Source organism: Biomphalaria glabrata, chromosome 15 (genome assembly GCF_947242115.1).
Source record: "Biomphalaria glabrata chromosome 15, xgBioGlab47.1, whole genome shotgun sequence".
Lineage (NCBI taxonomy): Eukaryota > Metazoa > Mollusca > Gastropoda > Planorbidae > Biomphalaria > Biomphalaria glabrata.
In genome coordinates, this window is record NC_074725.1 from 979,735 (window position 1) to 999,669 (window position 19,935).

The 19,935-nt window shown below is 37.1% G+C and overlaps 1 protein-coding gene across 1 annotated transcript in view; it reads right to left on the reverse strand.

Moving 5' to 3' along the window:
- Nucleotides 1-19,935, reverse strand: part of LOC106072457 (mucin-17-like) — a 54,344-nt gene that overhangs the window by 5,239 nt on the left and 29,170 nt on the right. The window contains exons 9-17 of the mRNA XM_056011901.1: nucleotides 15,387-15,469; nucleotides 15,255-15,294; nucleotides 14,922-14,993; nucleotides 10,976-13,299; nucleotides 9,274-9,355; nucleotides 4,641-6,267; nucleotides 3,950-4,025; nucleotides 2,205-2,698; nucleotides 444-475 (exon numbers count right to left, since the gene is read on the reverse strand). Of these exons, the coding sequence (XP_055867876.1) occupies nucleotides 444-475; nucleotides 2,205-2,698; nucleotides 3,950-4,025; nucleotides 4,641-6,267; nucleotides 9,274-9,355; nucleotides 10,976-13,299; nucleotides 14,922-14,993; nucleotides 15,255-15,294; nucleotides 15,387-15,469 (4,830 nt within the window). The remainder of the gene's footprint in view (nucleotides 1-443; nucleotides 476-2,204; nucleotides 2,699-3,949; nucleotides 4,026-4,640; nucleotides 6,268-9,273; nucleotides 9,356-10,975; nucleotides 13,300-14,921; nucleotides 14,994-15,254; nucleotides 15,295-15,386; nucleotides 15,470-19,935) is intronic.

The window sequence follows — 19,935 nt, forward strand, 5'->3', positions numbered from 1 at the left end:
TACATATGATCAACCTGTAGCAAATATTTCAGCCTTTGAGAAAACAGGTCATTGATGTATACTAGATATAGTTTTAATATAGTTTGAGTCAATGCCTACTATGTCCATGTTTAAGTAAAATATTTTGTCGCTGAGAAATAAAGAGAGAACAAAAATGGGCCTGTGGGGGGAGGGGGGGGGTCCTGGGGATTGCAACCATGATATTCCCATTCATTACAAATACTAAGCCTTTCAGTACTTGTATCAATAGATAATAGTAGACTTCCTCTCCTGTCTTAGTTTTTGTTCAGCACGCATTGGCACCATTCCAAATTCACACTACCCTGCGCACTTGACTCACTTTCAATTTATGCAGTCACTTTTATTCCCTAGGAGAGTGCAAGCTAATAGTATGAATGGTAAAACTAGTTTCAAACTGTCTTTTAAGTAGGGATTAGACATACCTGCATCTTTACATTGCTGAGTGAACAAAGAACTGAAAAGAAAAACAAAAACACATTCAAATAAGTTTCATCTTTACTCTCAATTCAAGCATCATACATTTAGTTCATTCTTAGCCAGTGAACAAGATGAGCTCAATATAAAGCAGTTACAGTTCAACCAGTTGCCCGTACAGCTTTTTTGAAGTCTATGAAGTTGTGTACCAGGACAGTTTCCTTTTGGTATTTAAGGAATTTTTTTAGTTAACAATGTGATGTTAAATATTTGTTGAACCTGCTCTGAGGCATGCCTGTTCTTGGGAAAGGACCTCCTCTGTTTTTCTCTAGTGTTTAGTGTTATTCTTAGCATTATCTTGCTCGGACCACTGATCAGACTAAGACTGCTTTATTGATCCATATGGAAATTTGTTGTGATTACAAGGAATCTTTTCTCATATAAAGACAACACAACAGAAAAATACACATAAATACAACAGACACAACATAAAGAGTTCAATCAGCGACTACACACAGGTATCTTGGTGCATTTCATGTTCCCTGATCAATGAGTGGCGGTGATAGAGTCTGACTGAGTGAGGTACGAACAGGTTTTTGTACAGCTCAGTTCTTGTTTTGATTGACAGCAGATGCCCACTTTGCGACGACCTGGCGTAGTTTTGTCTCAAGTTTTCTTTCAACCAGGTTATTGTTTTTCCCATATTTCCTGGAAGATTGTCCTGAAACATGTAGGTATATGTGAGCCACCACATTGAAGTATATGTGAGCCACCACATTGAAGTATATGTGAGCCACCACATTGAGGTATATGTGAGCAAGCACATTGAGGTATATGTGAGCCACCACATTGAAGTATATGTGAGCCACCACATTGAAGTATATGTGAGCAAGCACATTGAAGTATATGTGAGCCACCACATTGAAGTATATGTGAGCCACCACATTGAAGTATATGTGAGCCACCACATTGAAGTATATGTGAGCCACCACATTGAAGTATATGTGAGCCACCACATTGAAGTATATGTGAGCCACCACATTAAGGTATACATGAGCCACCACATTAAGGTATAGAGGCTCCATTGGCTTCCCGTGAAAGCAAGAATCGATTACAAGGTCGCCACACTTTGTCACCAGTGTATATATATCAATGAGATGCCCTTGTACCTTAGCGAACTGATTACTCCATACGTCCCCCAGAGAACCCTACGCTCAATGGACTCAACGCTTTTAGTGGTGCCACATTTCTACGGTATGCAGGCTTTTTCAGTGCACGGACCAAAGGTTTGGAACTCACTCCCCAATGATCTCAGACAGACAACATGCTACACCACTTTTAAGAAGAACATTAAGAATTCTCTGTTTTTTAGATTAATTGTCATTTTAGCTGTCATATTTGTAATGTTATTACAGCGCCTTGAGCCTACATTTTGTTTGTTAACAGCGCTTTATAAATAAAATTATTATTATTAAAATTAATATTATTTTAGCTTTGTTGATGCTTGATTTAAACCTCAAAGGAAACAGAATATAGTCCATCCAGCAATGATTTGTTATCTGATGCGTGCTAATATACATGCAAACAATACATATAATACAGTATAGTGAAAAACAATGTTTATTAAAAAAAAAAACACTGTATTTTCTAAACTATCGTCAGAGCCTCTGACACCTAAACATCAGTGTATACTCATCCCTCCAACAAATAGAAGCTATTTCTCAATACTATGGGATATTATTGTGTAAATTATAGGAAACATTTCTTACCATAAGGACAAAATGTCTGATGACTTGGTTTTCCTGCTGAATATTGCAGTCCAAATGTCTTTCAGTGCGTTTCCTTTTTTATCCTTCACTGTGTCTTTTATAGTGTCTTGTCTTGTATCCTTTACTGTGTCTTTTATAGTGTCTTGTCTTGTATCATTCACTGTGTCTTTTATAGTGTCTTGTCTTGTACACTTAACAGTGTCTTGTTTTGTAACCTTCACTGTTTCTTGTTTTTTATCCTTCACTGTGTCTTGTTTGGTATTCTTCAGTGTGTCTTTCATGAACCCTTGTCTGGCATCCTTCAATGTGTCTTTCATAGTGTCTTGACTTGCATCCTTCATCGTGTCCTTAATTGTGTCTTGTTTTGTTTGTTTCGTCTTGTCCTTGCCTCGAATTGTATCCTGTGCTGTGACATTACTTGTGTCTTGAATCCTTCTCTTTACCGTCGTATGCCCTGTGCCTGGTCCTCTCTCCTCTGTATTCAGGCCCGTAGGCTGAGAGGACAAGAGAATTTAACATTATAAAAATTGAAATAAGAGTACAATAAAAAAAACAACACTGAATCTTATCTTATCTTATATAATACAGACATTACTTCAAAAAAGAAGATGATTATGTCCTACGGGACTTAATATAAGACTACTGGCAATGTAGCTTAACAAAATTCTTTTAGATTTGAATTGTTCACACCATCAATTAGATTCAGAGATGCCAATGTAGCCAGAGACTAAAGAAACAATCAAATTAAGTCAATGCTCCGATGATAAATAAAATTCACATCCTGCGTAAATCAAAACTCAATTGTATAAATCACATACAATTTCAAATAGCTTCAGTCAGGAATGGCAATCAATGTTAAAGAAAGCGCAGTGCACAATGAATATTGACCAATAACTACTATCCACGACTACTGATCAAATGACCAACAACCTGTTTTCATTTTGAAGTCTCACAAAAAGACTTTCCTAGTTAATTATGTTAATCTTGACTCTTCCTAAGAAATTTCTATTCATTTATTTTTTTGTCTTTGACCTACCAACTGGTTTACAATAATATCGCAAGGGACTTCCTGATGTTTCCATTGGTCAATACATAAATAACACCTGACTCGAGTTGGTCTAAACACAAAGTAGCTGCTATCAGGGGAAGGCCACCGCATCAACATTTTGTTTCTATTCAAGTCTAAGAAGCTCCATTTTGAGTCTCACTAAAACCCTTGAACTAACTAAAAGGGAGAAAGGGAAATTCCTGATAAAAAATGCTTTATAATTATGGGACAATGTGTTGGTTGCAATCTATAGGGCAGATGATGTCAACTGATTCTATGGTCAGCGGTTAACAAGGATATCATAAGGCCAGTAAAACCGCCAACTGCCTTTACTTTCCCAAGACTAATGTAAGGTACCCATTAGATTTGGGTGGACTCAGGGACATACTAAATGTCCTGAAATTCAAAATCCCAGAGATTTGAACCTGAGACCACTGGGTTCAGAAGCCAAGCACTTAACCACTTAGCCGCCATGACCTGCTAAGCATAAGAAACACTTATGAAATACCAGATAATAAGATTATAAATTTGTTATTTTTTTATATTTTCTACTTAACATAACCTTGGTCAGTCCAAACAATCCATTAGCCATGTTTTAGCCCCACAGGTAGCATAATGTATGTGATCTAATACACTTTGAAAACTTTTTCTGTAAGGCCAAACAAATTATTTTGTCCAACAAACACTCAAGAATTACCTTGTCTGATGTCTCGCTGGCTGATTCTGCTTTACATTTGGCTGTCTTAAATGCAGAGCTGGTTGCCTGGGGTTTGCTGAAGAGGAAACGTAACACATATTGAGACAAATCTTTGTCTGGGACATTTCAACCTGACTACACTATTAGATCATTCGGCTTCAGCCTTAGCTTTGTATTTTTTGAAAAAAAGTTAACATAATCAGAAAAACTTCAACCCAAAACAAAAAGGAAACCTGTACAACCATAATGAATAAGTCTGTGGTATATCTACTACTTCATATTTAGTTCATCTTGTGTTTTTATGAATCACTTTGCATTGAAAAGGACTTTGATGGTCTGGTGACATGATACCAGTGGATCTAAGGATAGGGAGTTGGCATACTTTTTACAACAATATTTGTCAACAAATGAAATTCTCTATTTCTAAATATTTATTTCAGTTATTAGTCTGCTTGCTGTTGTTGGCCTCTTACAGCTGTGTTTACAGAAATTAGATAATTGCCTGGACATTGCTATGACCATAGCTAATAGCAATGTCCTTACCCTCCACACAGAACAGCAGGAACTCAAGCAGCAGGGTTTTTGGGAGAGGCATGAAAAAATTCAAAATCTTCATTTTACAAGAAACTTGGCAAATTAGAAAAGGTTTATATGCTCGAAAGAGTTGTAGAATTATTTAAAAATCACTTACATGAGTATGGACGCCTTCCTTTTGGCCAAAATGGACCTGGCCTCCATGATCTGGTGGGATAAACTATCGACCTTGGTTTTCACATTACCAGGCTGTAGTCGTGCCGCAAGATTGATTCGTGGGACATCAGCTGGAGTGCTAGGCTGAGGATGTGCCTTGGGAGTGACTCGGATAACATTAGTTGGAGTGGCCGAGTCAAATTTCACAAGAGAGTCACAGCTATCTTCATTACCAATGGGAGAGGAGGGAAGTGGTGAAATAGGTCGGGGAATGGTGAAAAAGTTGAAGATGTGGGTCAATGAGATGGACGACCAATCAAATGTGAGTTTTCTCTTTTTACCAACTGGAAGTTTGTTGGAGACTGGGTCAGCTTTGAGCACAGACATCTGGTTTACATGTGAGTTGACTGGGTCAGCTTTGAGCATAGACATCTGGTTTACATGTGAGTTGACAGGGTCAGCTTTGAGTACAGACATCTGGTTTACATGTGAGTTGACTGAACCAGTTTTGAGCACAGACATCTGGTTTACATGAGAGTTGACAGGGTCAGCTTTGAGTACAGACATCTGGTTTACATGTGAGTTGACAGGGTCAGCTTTGAGTACAGACATCTGGTTTACATGTGAGTTGACTGGGTCAGCTTTGAGCACTGACATCTGGTTTACATGTGAGTTGACAGGGTCAGTTTTGAGCACAGACATCTGGTTTACATGTGAGTTGACTGGGTCAGCTTTAAGCACAGAGTCAGAGACCACTAAGGATTTGCTGCTGTTCTTTGCAAGTGCAGGACAAACATTTGTATTCTTCACAGAGTAATCAGACAAAGTGTTCAATGTTGCTTTGGGATCTAGATCGAAACATTCAGGTTTAGACAACTTGATCTTTTTAGGAGCACTAGCACCACTTTCTTTGAGAACATTAGTACCAGTACCTTTTGGAGCACTAGCAACTATTTCTTTGAGAACATTAGTACCAGTATCTTTAGCATCACTAGCAACTATTTCTTTGAGAATATTAGTACCAGTATCTTTAGCATCACTAGCTACTCTTTCTTTGGAAACAATAGTATCAATATCTTTTGGAGCACTAGCAACTTTTTCTTTGGGAAAAATAGTACCAGAATCTTTAGCATCACTAGCAACTATTTCTTTCAGAACATTAGTACCAGAATCTTTAGCATCACTAGCTACTCTTTCTTTGAGAACATTAGTACCAGAATCTTTAGCATCACTAGCTACTCTTTCTTTGGGAACAATAGTACCAATATCTTTTGGAGCACTAGCAACTATTTCTTTGAGAACATTAGTACCAGAATCTTTAGCATCACTAGCTACTCTTTCTTTGAGAACATTAGTACCAGTATCTTTTGGAGCACTAGCAACTATTTCTTTGAGAACATTAGTACCAGTATCTTTTGGAGCACTAGCAACTATTTCTTTGAGAACATTAGTACCAGAATCTTTTGTATCACTAGCAACTTTCCTTTTAAGGCGTTGATGTCTGTGCTGTAGATCAAAATCGTCACTTTCATCTGAAGAGCTTGACGAGGATACAAACTCTTTACTTTTATAGACTTTGTTTGTCAAGTCAAGTTTTGAGGAAGCTGATTTTTTCTGCTTTAGGGGCTCTGCAAGAGTAAGATCAAAATTACCTAACAACAGAGAGATTTTGAGCTATGGCAGTTGTGCACTATGAGCTGAGACTATCGTGTACCGTTATCTGCCTTTTAAATTTCGTTTAAAATTGTAGACAGGACATGGACAGAATAAAAATGCAGAGTACTATAAATAGATTGTGCTAATTTCAGACAAGAGGAAGAAGGTAGTGAAATCTTCAGTGCTATATTTAACTGTTGAGAAAATGCTGTGTGAAATTACAATGCTTCGTTTTAAAATGGTTTCTATGTACACTATACAAATATTATTTTCAAGACAAAAGGGTTCACTTTCAGAAGGCCTTAATGCGCTTGTGCCATTGGCACCTATATACAGTGGCGTAGCTAGGGTACAAGATGCCCAGTGCGGCAGCCCCTCATGATGCCCCCCCTCTCCACACCCCCCACCCCCGGCCTCTTGAAATGAAAAAAAAAATAAAACAGAGAAAAGACTTTTCCGAACTATTGTGTATTGTTTGTTAATGTAGGCCTATGACTAATTAGCAACAAAAAAATATTAATGTAACAAAAAGATGCTGGAAAATAAATCTTACGTGTTATCTTGCTAGCAAAAACTATCAACAACTTTATAGAAATAATTTTTTTCCATCATTCGAAAAATAAAAGTCGAAAATTTTTCACCGTTGATCGAAATCAATTTTTGATTAACTTGAGTCTGAAAAACACTTCGCTCCCATATAGCCACACAATTATCAGAAATAGGACCCCCCAAAAAAAAGACAATATTTTGAACTGAATCATCTAGACAATCTCAATACGGTCCTTGTTTCAGAGGTTTAGAGGTTTCTTAAGAAATTGCAACAAACATTTTAGGTCTCTAGTATCTTTCGCTCTAGACGAGATTCGTTTTTGTCAATTTCTCTATGAGCACTATCGAGATTAATTTCCATCTGAGGACTCAATAGGGAGATTGCGACAAAAATTCATATTTATCTAACACATCATGAGATTGCTCATATCGAGGGATTATTTCTTGAAGTATTGAGCTCTTTCTTATGAATTTAATACAGAATTTTCATCTTTTTTGCTTGGCATCTTTTTCTTGTGGACAATACGTCTTTGAGGCTCTGCAATCACTAATCTGACCACATGCTTTCGGTAAAAGTAATACTGGCTTAAGCAATATCGTCTAGACTACTAGATCTAGTAACAAAAGTTTTAAATAGTTTCCGTTTAAGTGCGCAATCTTGAATCGACAATCCTTGCTTTTGAAGGTAGACTTACGCAACCTTTATGTCAGTTAATACAGGGGCCAAAGACCCAAGGGAGATGAGAAAATGAAGAAATGAAGACTGTATAAAAACGAATAATCCGCTTAACTCAGATCTAGTAGAAGAGTTTTCATCTGTACTAGTCAATGTCTCTAGGTAAAGTTTCTAAAACAAAAAAAAATAACCATCTTGACGGCTTCTCCTTTGGCGCTCCAGTGGGTTTTAACCAATTTTTAAGGCTAGTCCCGGTTATTTCTGTTAGGACGTTCTAGCAGTGTGATGACGTTCATAACAAGATGTGTAAACGGTTTAGTGTACCAAAAAATGTTACTGAATGGATATCAGTCTCAGCAGTCTGAATTCTTTCGGAGATTGACTAGAACAGACAATGAAAAACTAACGAATGAGTACTCTGGCATTATTCATTATAACATAACCTTAACAATTGAACAAATTGAGCCAGTTTTGACAATGTCAAGTGTTCTGTCTACGGGCTAAATATTTTTTCGACTATTAAATAACCCAATATTACAATAAGTTTTGTTTTGTATTTGTGGGGACATGCGCATATTCAATCTGGATCTAGCTTGGTTCGGAGAACATGTACCCTCGGGAGTAGATTGTACTTATATAGTCATTACACAAACTCCTAGAAATTAGGCTACTTAATTTTTTTCTTTGCCATTCTTCTTGAACATGTTCACGATGCCCATTAAGTGTCAGATTCTGCTATGAGAGAAAAGGAATGATATCCAAGATTCTTTCAGGTAATATTTTCAGATTTTTACCCTTTTGGGCTCTTTGATCCCTACCGTCAACCATTTCAACCTGAGATAACTATTTCTCTAAGCTAGAACTATGCGCACCACCCAGATTTTCAGTCTTTGAGCAATCTTTGAAATTTATAAGAAACAGTGTCAGTGTCATTGCTCAGTTGTCATTGAAATTTATAAGAAACAGTGTCAGTGTCATTGCTCAGTTGTCATTGAAATTTATAAGAAACAGTGTCAGTGTCATTGCTCAGTTGTCATTGAAATTTATAAGAAACAGTGTCAGTGTCATTGCTCAGTTGTCATTGAAATTTATAAGAAACAGTGTCAGTGTCATTGCTCAGTTGTCATTGAAATTTATAAGAAACAGTGTCAGTGTCATTGCTCAGTTGTCATTGAAATTTATAAGAAACAGTGTCAGTGTCATTGCTCAATTGTCATTGAAATTTATAAGAAACAGTGAATTTGGTCATTAAAATTTATAAGAAACAGTGAATTTGGTCATTAAAATTTATAAGAAACAGTGAATTTGGTCATTAAAATTTATAAGAAACAGTGAATTTGGTCATTAAAATTTATAAGAAACAGCGAATTTGGTCATTAAAATTTATAAGAAACAGTGAATTTGGTCATTAAAATTTATAAGAAACAGTGAATTTGGTCATTGAAATTTATAAGAAACAGTGAATTCTTTTCAAAATGTTTAAAACTAAATACATACACATATGGGTTGTTTTTACTGAGAAAATTAATCCTTAGTTTGATGCCCCTCACCACTTGATGCCCTGTGCGGCCCGCACCACCCGCACACAGCTAGCTACGCCACTGCTTATATATTAGGTTTCCAATAGTTTCAAATCTATAGGCCTAATTGATGGACAGACTACACAAAAACTATACTTGATTTCTCCTATGGTATTGAATAGTAATAGTAATAGTATTGAAAATAGTTTTATGTTCCTAATATCTGGATGTACCTGTAACTGGCATAAAGTCATTGTTCGGCACCGGAGTGGAAGGATGCACATCTTCATTGCACCAATCATCAGGTTCTATTACCTAGAAAACAATGGAGGGGGGGAAGGGTTCATTATCCGAATAATTTAAGACTTTAAAAACTATTTATTTCAAACATACAAACTATCAAATACACAGAGTGAAACATTCATTACAAAAAAAAAAAAAACATTTAAAAAGTTGGAGTGTGATGGCCGAGTGATTAGGCGCTTGGCATCCAAATCAAGTTTCAGGTTCCAATCCCGGTAAAGACTGGGATTTAGAATTTCTGGATTTTTAGGACGCCCCTGAGTCGACACAACTGTAATGGGTACCTGACATAAGTTGGGGAAAGCAAAGACACCCACATTAACTGTCAACTATAGAGGACACCCACATTAACTGCCCACTATATAAAGTGGCACTACAAATTGCAAGGTCTGAAAAGGAGGGGGGGTACTAAAAAATTCAGGAAAGTATTGTGTTGTTGTTTTTCATTGATCATAGATACTAGATTCTAGATAATAATGAAATTGTATGTGACTAATAGAAATTAGAAAATAAGATCTTATGAATTGTCTTTCGCTATGTTAACAGGTTTTGTACCAGCTATCTCATTTGAGATTGATTTTTCAAAATATAATTTTTCAACATATGTCTTTGATAAATACAAACGTTACATTAATAAAGGTTTGTTCTGTTTATTTTCTGTAATTTTGTGGTCTATGGGTCATGTGACACCCAGCAGCATCTGTACTTTGACCAAAATCGGTTGTGTATGCATGGCCCTGGTTATTCCTTGATAAAAACTTTCATAAAAGGTCAAATTGATACATTTTTTAAACTTTTGCTTTAGAAAATGTGTTTCATGGAAAGCTGTTTTTGTTTCAAGATATGAAATCCTGATTTTCAAAAATTGACTGATCTCATTTGATATCGCTGATACAATCCAACAGCGTGACTAGTCATTATACTTGTAGTACATTGTAGGATTTCCTGTTTCTTTTTCTAACATTCTTTTACTTTATTTTTTTAACCATTATACCTTCATATACAAGATGTCGGTTTTTGACCATGGAGAAAACCATGGACTACCTGGAATCAAAGGAAATCGAGGCAGATATACCCATTTAGCCACTTGATATATGGTGACAAAAAAAAAAAACAAGAACATATCCATGTCTAGGTATGGATTGCCCTGGGTTGTATATCTTTACCCAGCTACAGTTCGAGATCCAAATTAATATCTATCTGATTTGATAGATAAAATCACATCCTAGAGGGAAAAAAAGCAACCAACGCAACTGTTAACTAGATGGAGATCATCCTAAGACATTCTAATTATTGGTTGAATACATGTTTTTGTATGAAAATGTCTATAAATATAAATGTGGGGGAAACTTTATGCATAGAATGATTTCAGATTTTTCATAAAGGTCAATTTATATGTTTGATACATATTTGTAGCTAATAAAATAGATTGAAAAGTTGTTCAGATGTATTTTGATTACTCTTCATCATCTACCCCCCTGTTGTTTCTTGTAGAAAATTTTGCTATGGTTAAGTACCAGCTGTCTATATAGAGAGATTTATTCACATCATTTTTAGTATACTTTTAGCTATAAAGTGCATATACGATCAAATATAAAAATCTGGGACTTAAAACACTTAATTTACACTTACAGATGGAGTTTCATTAGACAGCGGTGAAAGAATGTCATAAACCTCTGCAAATTTGAAAACATCAGTTAACGATGTCTGTGCCAGACCAGCATCAACCTGTTTAATGTTGTCTTCCCAGTTCTCATCATCTTCGGCATTCGTGATGGTGTTTTCACTTTCACTGTCACTATCCTCAGAACTACTATCTTTTTCAATGTCTGGCCTAGGCCGTGATGTGAGTACAGGACTTGATTCACCATCACTGAAGCCTGAATTTCTTGGCTTTGGTGTGCATACAGGACTTGATTCCATTTCATCCCTGAAGCCTGAACTTTTTGGCTTTAATGTGCATACAGGACTTGATTCCTTTTCATCCCTGAGGCCTAAATTTGTTGGCTTTGGTGTGGGGACAGGACTAAATTCGTTTTCATCCCTGAAGCCTGAACTTTTTGGCTTTAATGTGCATATAGGACTTGATTTCTTTTCATCCCTGAGGCTTAAATTTGTTGGCTTTGGTGTGGGGACAGGACTAAATTCCTTTTCATCCCTGAAGCCTGAACTTTTTGGCTTTAATGTGCATACAGGACTTGATTCCTTTTCATCCCTGAGGCCTAAATTTGTTGGCTTTGGTGTGGGGACAGGACTAAATTCGTTTTCATCCATGAAGCCTGAACTTTTTGGCTTTAATGTGCATACGGGACTTGATTCCTTTTCATCCCTGAGGCCTAAATTTGTTGGCTTTGGTGTGCATATAGGACTTGATTCCTTTTCATCACTGAGGCCTGAATTTGCTGGCTTTGGTGTGGGTGCAGGACTTGATTCCTTTTCATCCTTGAGGCCTGAATTTTTTGGCTTTGGTGTGCGTACAGGACTTGATTCATCTTTATCACTGAAGCCTGAATTTCTTGGATTTGAAGTGCGCACTGGGCTAGATATATCTTCATCCTCATCAGAAGAGTCATGTTCATCACTTACACCTGGATTTTTTGGCTTCAATGTAAGTATGGGACTTGATTTATCTTTATCAATGGCATTTGAATTTTTTGGCTTCTGTATGTGTACAGGACTTGATTTATCTTCACTGGTGCTTGAATTTTTTGGATTTGATGTGTGCACTGGGCTAGATACATCTTCATCCTCATCAGAAGAATCTTCTTCATCCGTTAAGCCTAAATTTGTTGGCTTTGGTGTGTGTACAGGACTTGATTTATCTTTATCAATGAAACCTGAATTTTTTGGCTTTGGTGTGTGTACAGGACTTGATTTATCTTTATCAATGAAACCTGAATTTTTTGGCTTTGGTGTGTGTACAGGACTTGATTTATCTTTATCAATGAAACCTGAATTTTTTGGCTTTGGTGTGTGTACAGGACTTGATTTATCTTTATCACTGAAGCCTGAATTTTTTGGCTTTGGTGTTTGCACTGGGCTAGATACATCTTCATCCTCATCAGAAGAATCATCTTCATCCGTTAAGCCTGAATTTGTTGGCTTTGGTGTGTGTACAGGACTTGATTTATCTTTATCACTGAAACCTGAATTTTTCGGCTTTGGTGTGCATACAGGAATTGATTCTTCTTTATCACTGGTACTTGAATTTCTTGGCTTTGGTGTTTGCACTGGGCTAGATATATCTTCATCCTCATCAGAAGAATCATCTTCATCCGTTAAGCCTAAATTTGTTGGCTTTGGTGTGTGTACAGGACTTGATTTATCTTTATCACTGAAGCCTGAATTTTTAGGATTTGGTGTGTGCACTGGGCTGGATACATCTTCATCCTCAGAAGAATCATCTTCATCCGTTAAGCCTGAATTAGTTGGCTTTGGTGTGTGTACAGGACTTGATTTATCTTTATCACTGAACCCTAAATTTTTTGGCTTTGGTGTTTGCACTGGGCTAGATACATCTTCATCCTCATCAGAAGAATCATCTTCATCCGTGAAGCCTGAATTAGTTGGCTTTGGTGTGTGTACAGGACTTGATTTATCTTTATCACTGAACCCTAAATTTTTTGGCTTTGGTGTTTGCACTGGGCTAGATACATCTTCATCCTCATCAGAAGAATCATCTTCGTCCGTGAAGCCTGAATTAGTTGGCTTTGGTGTGTGTACAGGACTTGATTTATCTTTATCACTGAAGCCTGAATTTTGTGGCTTTGGTGTGCGTACAGGACTTGATTCTTCTTTATCACTGGCGCTTGAATTTCTAGGCTTTGGTGTGTGCACTGGGCTAGATACATCTTCATCCTCATCAGAAGAGTCATTGTCTAAGTCATCATTAGAATCAGCTTGCGGCCCTGAATTGTTGTGATTCTTTTCTGTCTCCTCAGTTTCAGTGAGTTTTCCTAGAATAAAAAACAGCATTAGAAATTAATGAACTTATTCACATATGCCATACAAAGATCTGAGCAGTCACATCCTTATTTGCTAAAGTTACAATGGTTCTGAGTAGTAAATATGTTTTGGTATTTCTGGAATTTACCATTGTTAAGCCAGATCTACTTTATGGAGCAGAGGCCTGGACAACCACCATCCCCACCGTGAAAAAAATCCATGTATTCATCAATACCTGCATGAGGAAGATACTTATGATCTGCTGGCCAGACAAGATCTCAAATGAGGAACTGTGGCAAAGAACAAAGCAGCAGTAGATATTTTTCAGAGATGCTGGAGATGGACAGGTCACAGCCTTAGCAAGCCTACATCCAACATTGCAAGGCCTACCCTAACCTGGAGCCCCTAAAAAAAGAGGAATATAGAACATCACAGGAATATATGGTGCTGCGATTTGGAAGCAGATGCCAAGCAGATTGGAGAACCCAGAATTGATACACCTGGAGGAAGCAGGTTGGTTGTGCCCCAGACAGGACCACAGGCAAAGTTGAGTGTCACCGTATGATTTTATATGTTATGAACGTGGCTGTGGTTATCAAGGTAGGCGTGGTGGTGACATTGGGTTCTTGTTACAAATCACTGAATAATGAAATGACGCTGGGTGTAGCAGATACAATAAGTTTAATATAACATATAACACCACATAGTGAATACACCATACAATTCGACCCAGGAATGGTCAGTATTAATCCAACAGTAATATACGAATATCACAACTTAGTACTTATTCTATAACCAACTACTTTAAACATCTAACTCTACTGCTTATATCTTAAGTGCCTCAATACAAGTGCTTGCTACAAGATCTCTATGTGGACTGACTGCCTTTAACTCTCTGGTTCACCTAAGGTCAAAAGTGTTCACCTTAGTGCAACATGGGTTGTGAATAAGATTCACAATATGGAATTAACATACACAATACAGAATTAGGGTTTCTACTCTATGGCACCAACTTTGAGGTGGTGACATTGAGAGATGATTTTCAGAAGTTGAACCTGATGACCTAATATCTGATTGTATGCTGGGGATTGTAGCATAGGTAAAGAATTCCTATTTTCTAATTAGCATAATTTAATTTTCTAGGTTGATAACATAAAATTAAACAATACATATAGTAATTCAAATAATGACCCACAATATAATTTAAATTCAGTATTTAATACGAAGTGGTACACTTGACATGAAGCTTGAAACGTACATGCTTCAACTAATTTTTAACCATAATATAACCTTTATATAGTTTATTGCAAATTCAGAATAAGTTAATTAACAAATAAACTCCCCTATATTATTTACTTTTGTGTAGAAACTCAAAGCTACCAAAACCAGTGTTCAAAACTTTCTGTTTACATTTCTCAGTCAACCTAGACGACAAAGTTAAAGTTATGATCCGTAGTGTGCAAACACAATGCATCTTTTGTGCATCCAATTTTTTAAATCCTAAGATACTTTTAATATTCAGTTGTTGTTTTTCCAGGTGTAAATTATTATGTTAAAAATTATGAGCAAATGTGCATTGAATGGAAAGAGAAGGTGCATAAGAAATCCTTTGGAAGAGAATAAATTGACCTACCAGCAATCGCTTGTTTTAAAAAGGTCTGATAGCCATTTGGAATGATGTTTGGTCTGTCATCTCCTGTCAAACCTAGGTTTGAAAATGTAAAAAAAAAAAATTAAACCTTGTTTCTAAAAAAGATACTAAAGGGACCCATATGCAACACCAATTCACAAATTCATGAGCAGACCCCACAGGTCCTAATAATACATAATGTTGAATGCAGACACTGACTATCAATCTAGTCTTTGTACCCGTATGTGCACATAACAAGTATTTGAACTTTTTTTGTACTTTAAGCATTAAACATTACACCCCAAATTTGATATGACGATGGAAAAATTAACTTACCATTTTCTTTCAATATTCTCCAATACTTCCTGACCAAGTCCTATGGGACAAAAAAAAATATACTTAAAAATGAGTGAACCATCAAAAGTATAGACTAAGATGTTCCCTGAACTAAACTATGATCAGACTCACCTGTCCTTCTGCCAGGGACTTAGCACATACTGACAATCTTTTCTCATTCACATTGACTCGACTCAACAAACTTTTCTTCACCCCTGAGAACAAACAAAAATATGTGTGTGAGAGTTAGTGGTGGAAAGTCAATGACATCAAGTAACACAAGAGGAGATGTTTGATTGGATGGGAGTTTTTACTACTGCCTTGGTCTCATTTCATCAAGAATAATTGCCTCCCTGGACACAAAATTCATATATGCATAGAGATATGAACCAAACATTCTGCAGCTATTTGAAACTGAAACAGTTCAAAGTAAACTAAACAGATCAATGCATATTGCAACAATGTTGATGGCTATAAGAATATAAAGGATACATCATCATCATCATCATCAAACTCCATTAGAGTGAGGGCTTGAGAGGCTCAAATCCTCTCTTGCAAAAGCCCTGGACAGAAACCCTGCTGTCTTGCGTAGTGCATGAATGTCGCCATACAGGTCGAGAATTTTGGGTTTCCCAGACCTGTCGAGACAGAGATCAGCAAGTCTGGGGCAGTCAAACAGAATATGAGGCACGGTTTCCTCTTCTTCCCTGCAGCGTGGGCACCGTGAATCGAAATTTGGCCATAGCCACGAGAAATATGAGCCAACAGGACAGTGGCCTGTCCTGCACTGTGCTATAATAGCTTGCTCAGGCCTGGACAGCCTCCACCACGGGGAAGTGCGGTCAGGGCGCCTCATTCGCTCCCAGACTCCACAGGCTTTTTGGGACTTGTCCCAGCACTCAAACCACTTTTCCATTTCATAAAGGATACATAGAGTCAGCACCATCAAGAAATTCTATTTTTACACTACTAAAGGAACATGAGGTCAAGTTAAAAAATCTCAAAACTTTTCAAATCTGATAAAACATCTGGAAGTTCTACATCAACCAAACCTTCAGATTAGTTATTGTTATAATAATCAGCAAATAAAAACTAATATACATCCAAATGTACAGTTACAAATATATAACAAGCATACATATATGTGATGAAAGGTAATCAAGCATGCATATATGTGATGAAAGGTAATCAAGCATGCATATATGTGATGAAAGGTAAACAAGCATACATATATGTGATGAAAGGTAATCAAGCATGCATATATGTGATGAAAGGTAATCAAGCATGCATGTATGTGATGAAAGGTAATCAAGCATACATGTATGTGATGAAAGGTAATCAAGCATACATGTATGTGATGAAAGGTAATCAAGCATACATGTATGTGATGAAAGGTAATCAAGCATACATGTATGTGATGAAAGGTAATCAAGCATACATGTATGTCATACAAACGGACAAGTTCCATAAATAATCAAAAAGGTATGCCAAATACATGGAGGCGAGGTGGCTTAGTGGTAAAGTGGCTTCTGAACCGGAGATCCCGGATCGAATCCTGGTGAAGACTGGGTTTTTTAATTTTGGGATCTTTGGGCGCCTCTGAGTCCACCTAGCTCTAAAGGGTACCTGACATTTGATGGGGAAAAGTAAATGAGGTTTGTCGTTGTGCTGGCCACATGACACCCTCATAAATCTTAGGCCACAAAACAGATGACCTTTACATCATCTGCCTTATAGACCACAAGGTCTGAAAGGAGAAGGTTACTTTTTTACTTTATGCCAAATACAAGGTTGACAAAAAATCATAGATGTCTTCAAAAGAAATGTCATACATTCACACATCATAATACATGGTTTAGAGGCACAGTGGCTGAGAGGTAAAGCGAATAAACGGCAGGGGAGGGTGTCAAAACCTAGTGAAGAATTATTCTTAATTTCAGGATCTTTATGATGCCTCTGAGTCCACCCAGCTCTAATGGGTACCTGACATGAGTTGGGAAAAGTATATGCTGTTGGTTGTTGTGCTGGCCACATGACATCCTTGTTAGCCATGGGCCACAGAGAGAGATGACTTTTATATCATCTGCCCTATAAATCCCAAGGTCTGAAAGGGGAATGTACTCTTACTTTAATTTATACATTGTTTATGATGCTTGTAAAAAGTTATCGATTAAAAAAACTTCCAAGCAAAAGGCCTAAGTTCAACAATGGAATGTCTTTAACCAATTAAACTAATTAATACCTAAAATAAAATAAAAAAATTACTTTTTTCCAAAAAGACAGTATCTCTTTCATACAACGTATAGAGCAATTATTCTGCTCTTAATAGGTAATGAATGTTAGAATTTTTTATAGAAAACCATGTCCACCCAGGTTTTAGGTTTTGCCCATTCCAAATGTGTGACTTGAATAGGTGTATTTTCAAAAAGTAACATCTTCAGAAGACAAGCCTGTGCTATGAAGACCTACACAAGCAATAAGTCAGAACCTTAAAAAAAAAAGGTAGGGTAGGGTGGGGTGGGGTGGGGAGAAAACCTTTCAGCAAGTCAACTATTTATGTACAGGTTAGGAGTCAACCAAGACCAAATAGTGTCCTTGACTAGAAGAAGGACTGCTGGTCACTCAATGATTGTTGACCTTGCTAGAAAATAAAACCCTTTCCCTTGCTCAATATGCACCACTGGCCTAGTTCTTAGTGCAACAATTAATGTGCTCTGTGTTTCTTTAAACAACAAATGTCTATCTTCTAAACAACAAATGTCTATCTTCTAAACAACAAATGTCTATCTTCTAAACAACATATGTCTATCTTCTAAACAACAAATGTCTATCTTCTAAACAACAAATGTCTATCTTCTAAACAACAAATGTCTATCTTCTAAACAACAAATGTCTATCTTCTAAACAACAAATGTCTATCTTCTAAACAACAAATGTATATCTTCTAAACAACAAATGTATATCTTCTAAACAACAAATGTCTATCTTCTGACTTCAACCATGGACAGCTAGCTCCCAAGGAGAGTTGGCAGTTTCAGAGTTTATTGTCATGTCAGATTTACACCACCACTAATGATTGACATATCATGATTTGGTGGGGAGGGTGTGCGTGTGCTGCACTGTGGTTTGCTTTGGTTCTTGTGGCACACCTATCATATTAAAGGTATTTACGACAGGTAGATAAAGTGAAAACATTAAACCATAGAACCCACAATAGGCTCTAAGTTGAGCAACAACAAGAGAATACCAGTGCAATGTAGCTGTAGAAGAAACAGCTGTTTGTACTTCAAAACTACTTTAGGTAATCTACAGTACACAGTAACACTGCAGTTAGCGAAATGACAGTTAACAGCAACACTGCAGATAGTATTATGATAATTAACAGCAACACTGCAGTTAGTGTAATGACAATTAACAGCAACACTGCAGTTAGTGTAATGACAATTAACAGCAACACTGCAGTTAGTGTAATGACAATTAACAGCATTAATGCAGTTAGCCTAATGAAAATTTACAGCAACACTGCAGATTAGTGTAATGACAGTTAAAAGCAACACTGCAGTTAGTGGAATGATAATTAACAGCAACACTGCAGTTAGTGGAATGATAATTAACAGCAACACTGCAGTTAGTGGAATGATAATTAACAGCAACACTGCAGTTAGTGGAATGATAATTAACAGCAACACTGCAGTTAGTGGAATGATAATTAACAGCAACACTGCCGTTAGTGTAATGACAGCATTATAGCACATCATTTGCTGTTGAACGCAGTATTTCTAGGACAACGGTAATCGTCTCCCTTTGCTACTTTCTACTCCAACAAGCAGCAGACGTTCAGTAGAGTGACCTCCCCTTAATGAGAGAACCAATGGAAAGTAGGACGACCTCCTTCAGATCAGTAACACCAAGGACCATGGACACGGAGACAGTACAAAAAAAATAGTTTCCCATATAAAATGACTCCCGCAACAGAGGGGAGGGGGGTGTTACTTGCCAAATCTCTGACAAATTAGACTAACATTTAATGCGAGTGCTAGTAGATGAGTTTCTTATCTGGCAAGTCCTGAAAGGTTTTAGTGCAGTTTGTTCTCACTACAAGGTAATGACATGTCTACATGATTGTGATGTTAGCAAAACATTCTTTTTTTTTTTAATCTTTGTGATATTTCAAAGGAGCCCAAACCAAAATGCACACCATGAGACAATGCACAACAGGATCAGGAAGATGTAATTCGTCTGTTGTAGTGTAGTCACGTAAAAGAGAGTACATTTTCATTTAGTTTATTCTTTAGAAAAAGACACAACAATATACAAGACCCGCAGGCCGCCGGTTTGGGTATAACTGATCTACTGGAGTGACTTTAGATATACAAGACCCGCAGGCCGCTGGTTTGGGTATAACTGATCTACTGGAGTGACTTTAGATATACAAGACCCGCAGGCCGCCGGTTTGGGTATAACTGATCTACTGGAGTGACTTTAGATATACAAGACCCGCAGGCCGCTGGTTTGGGTATAACTGATCTACTGGAGTGACTTTAGATATACAAGACCCGCAGGCCGCCGGTTTGGGTATAACTGATCTACTGGAGTGACTTTAGATATACAAGACCCGCAGGCCGCCGGTTTGGGTATAACTGATCTACTGGAGTGACTTTAGATATACAAGACCCGCAGG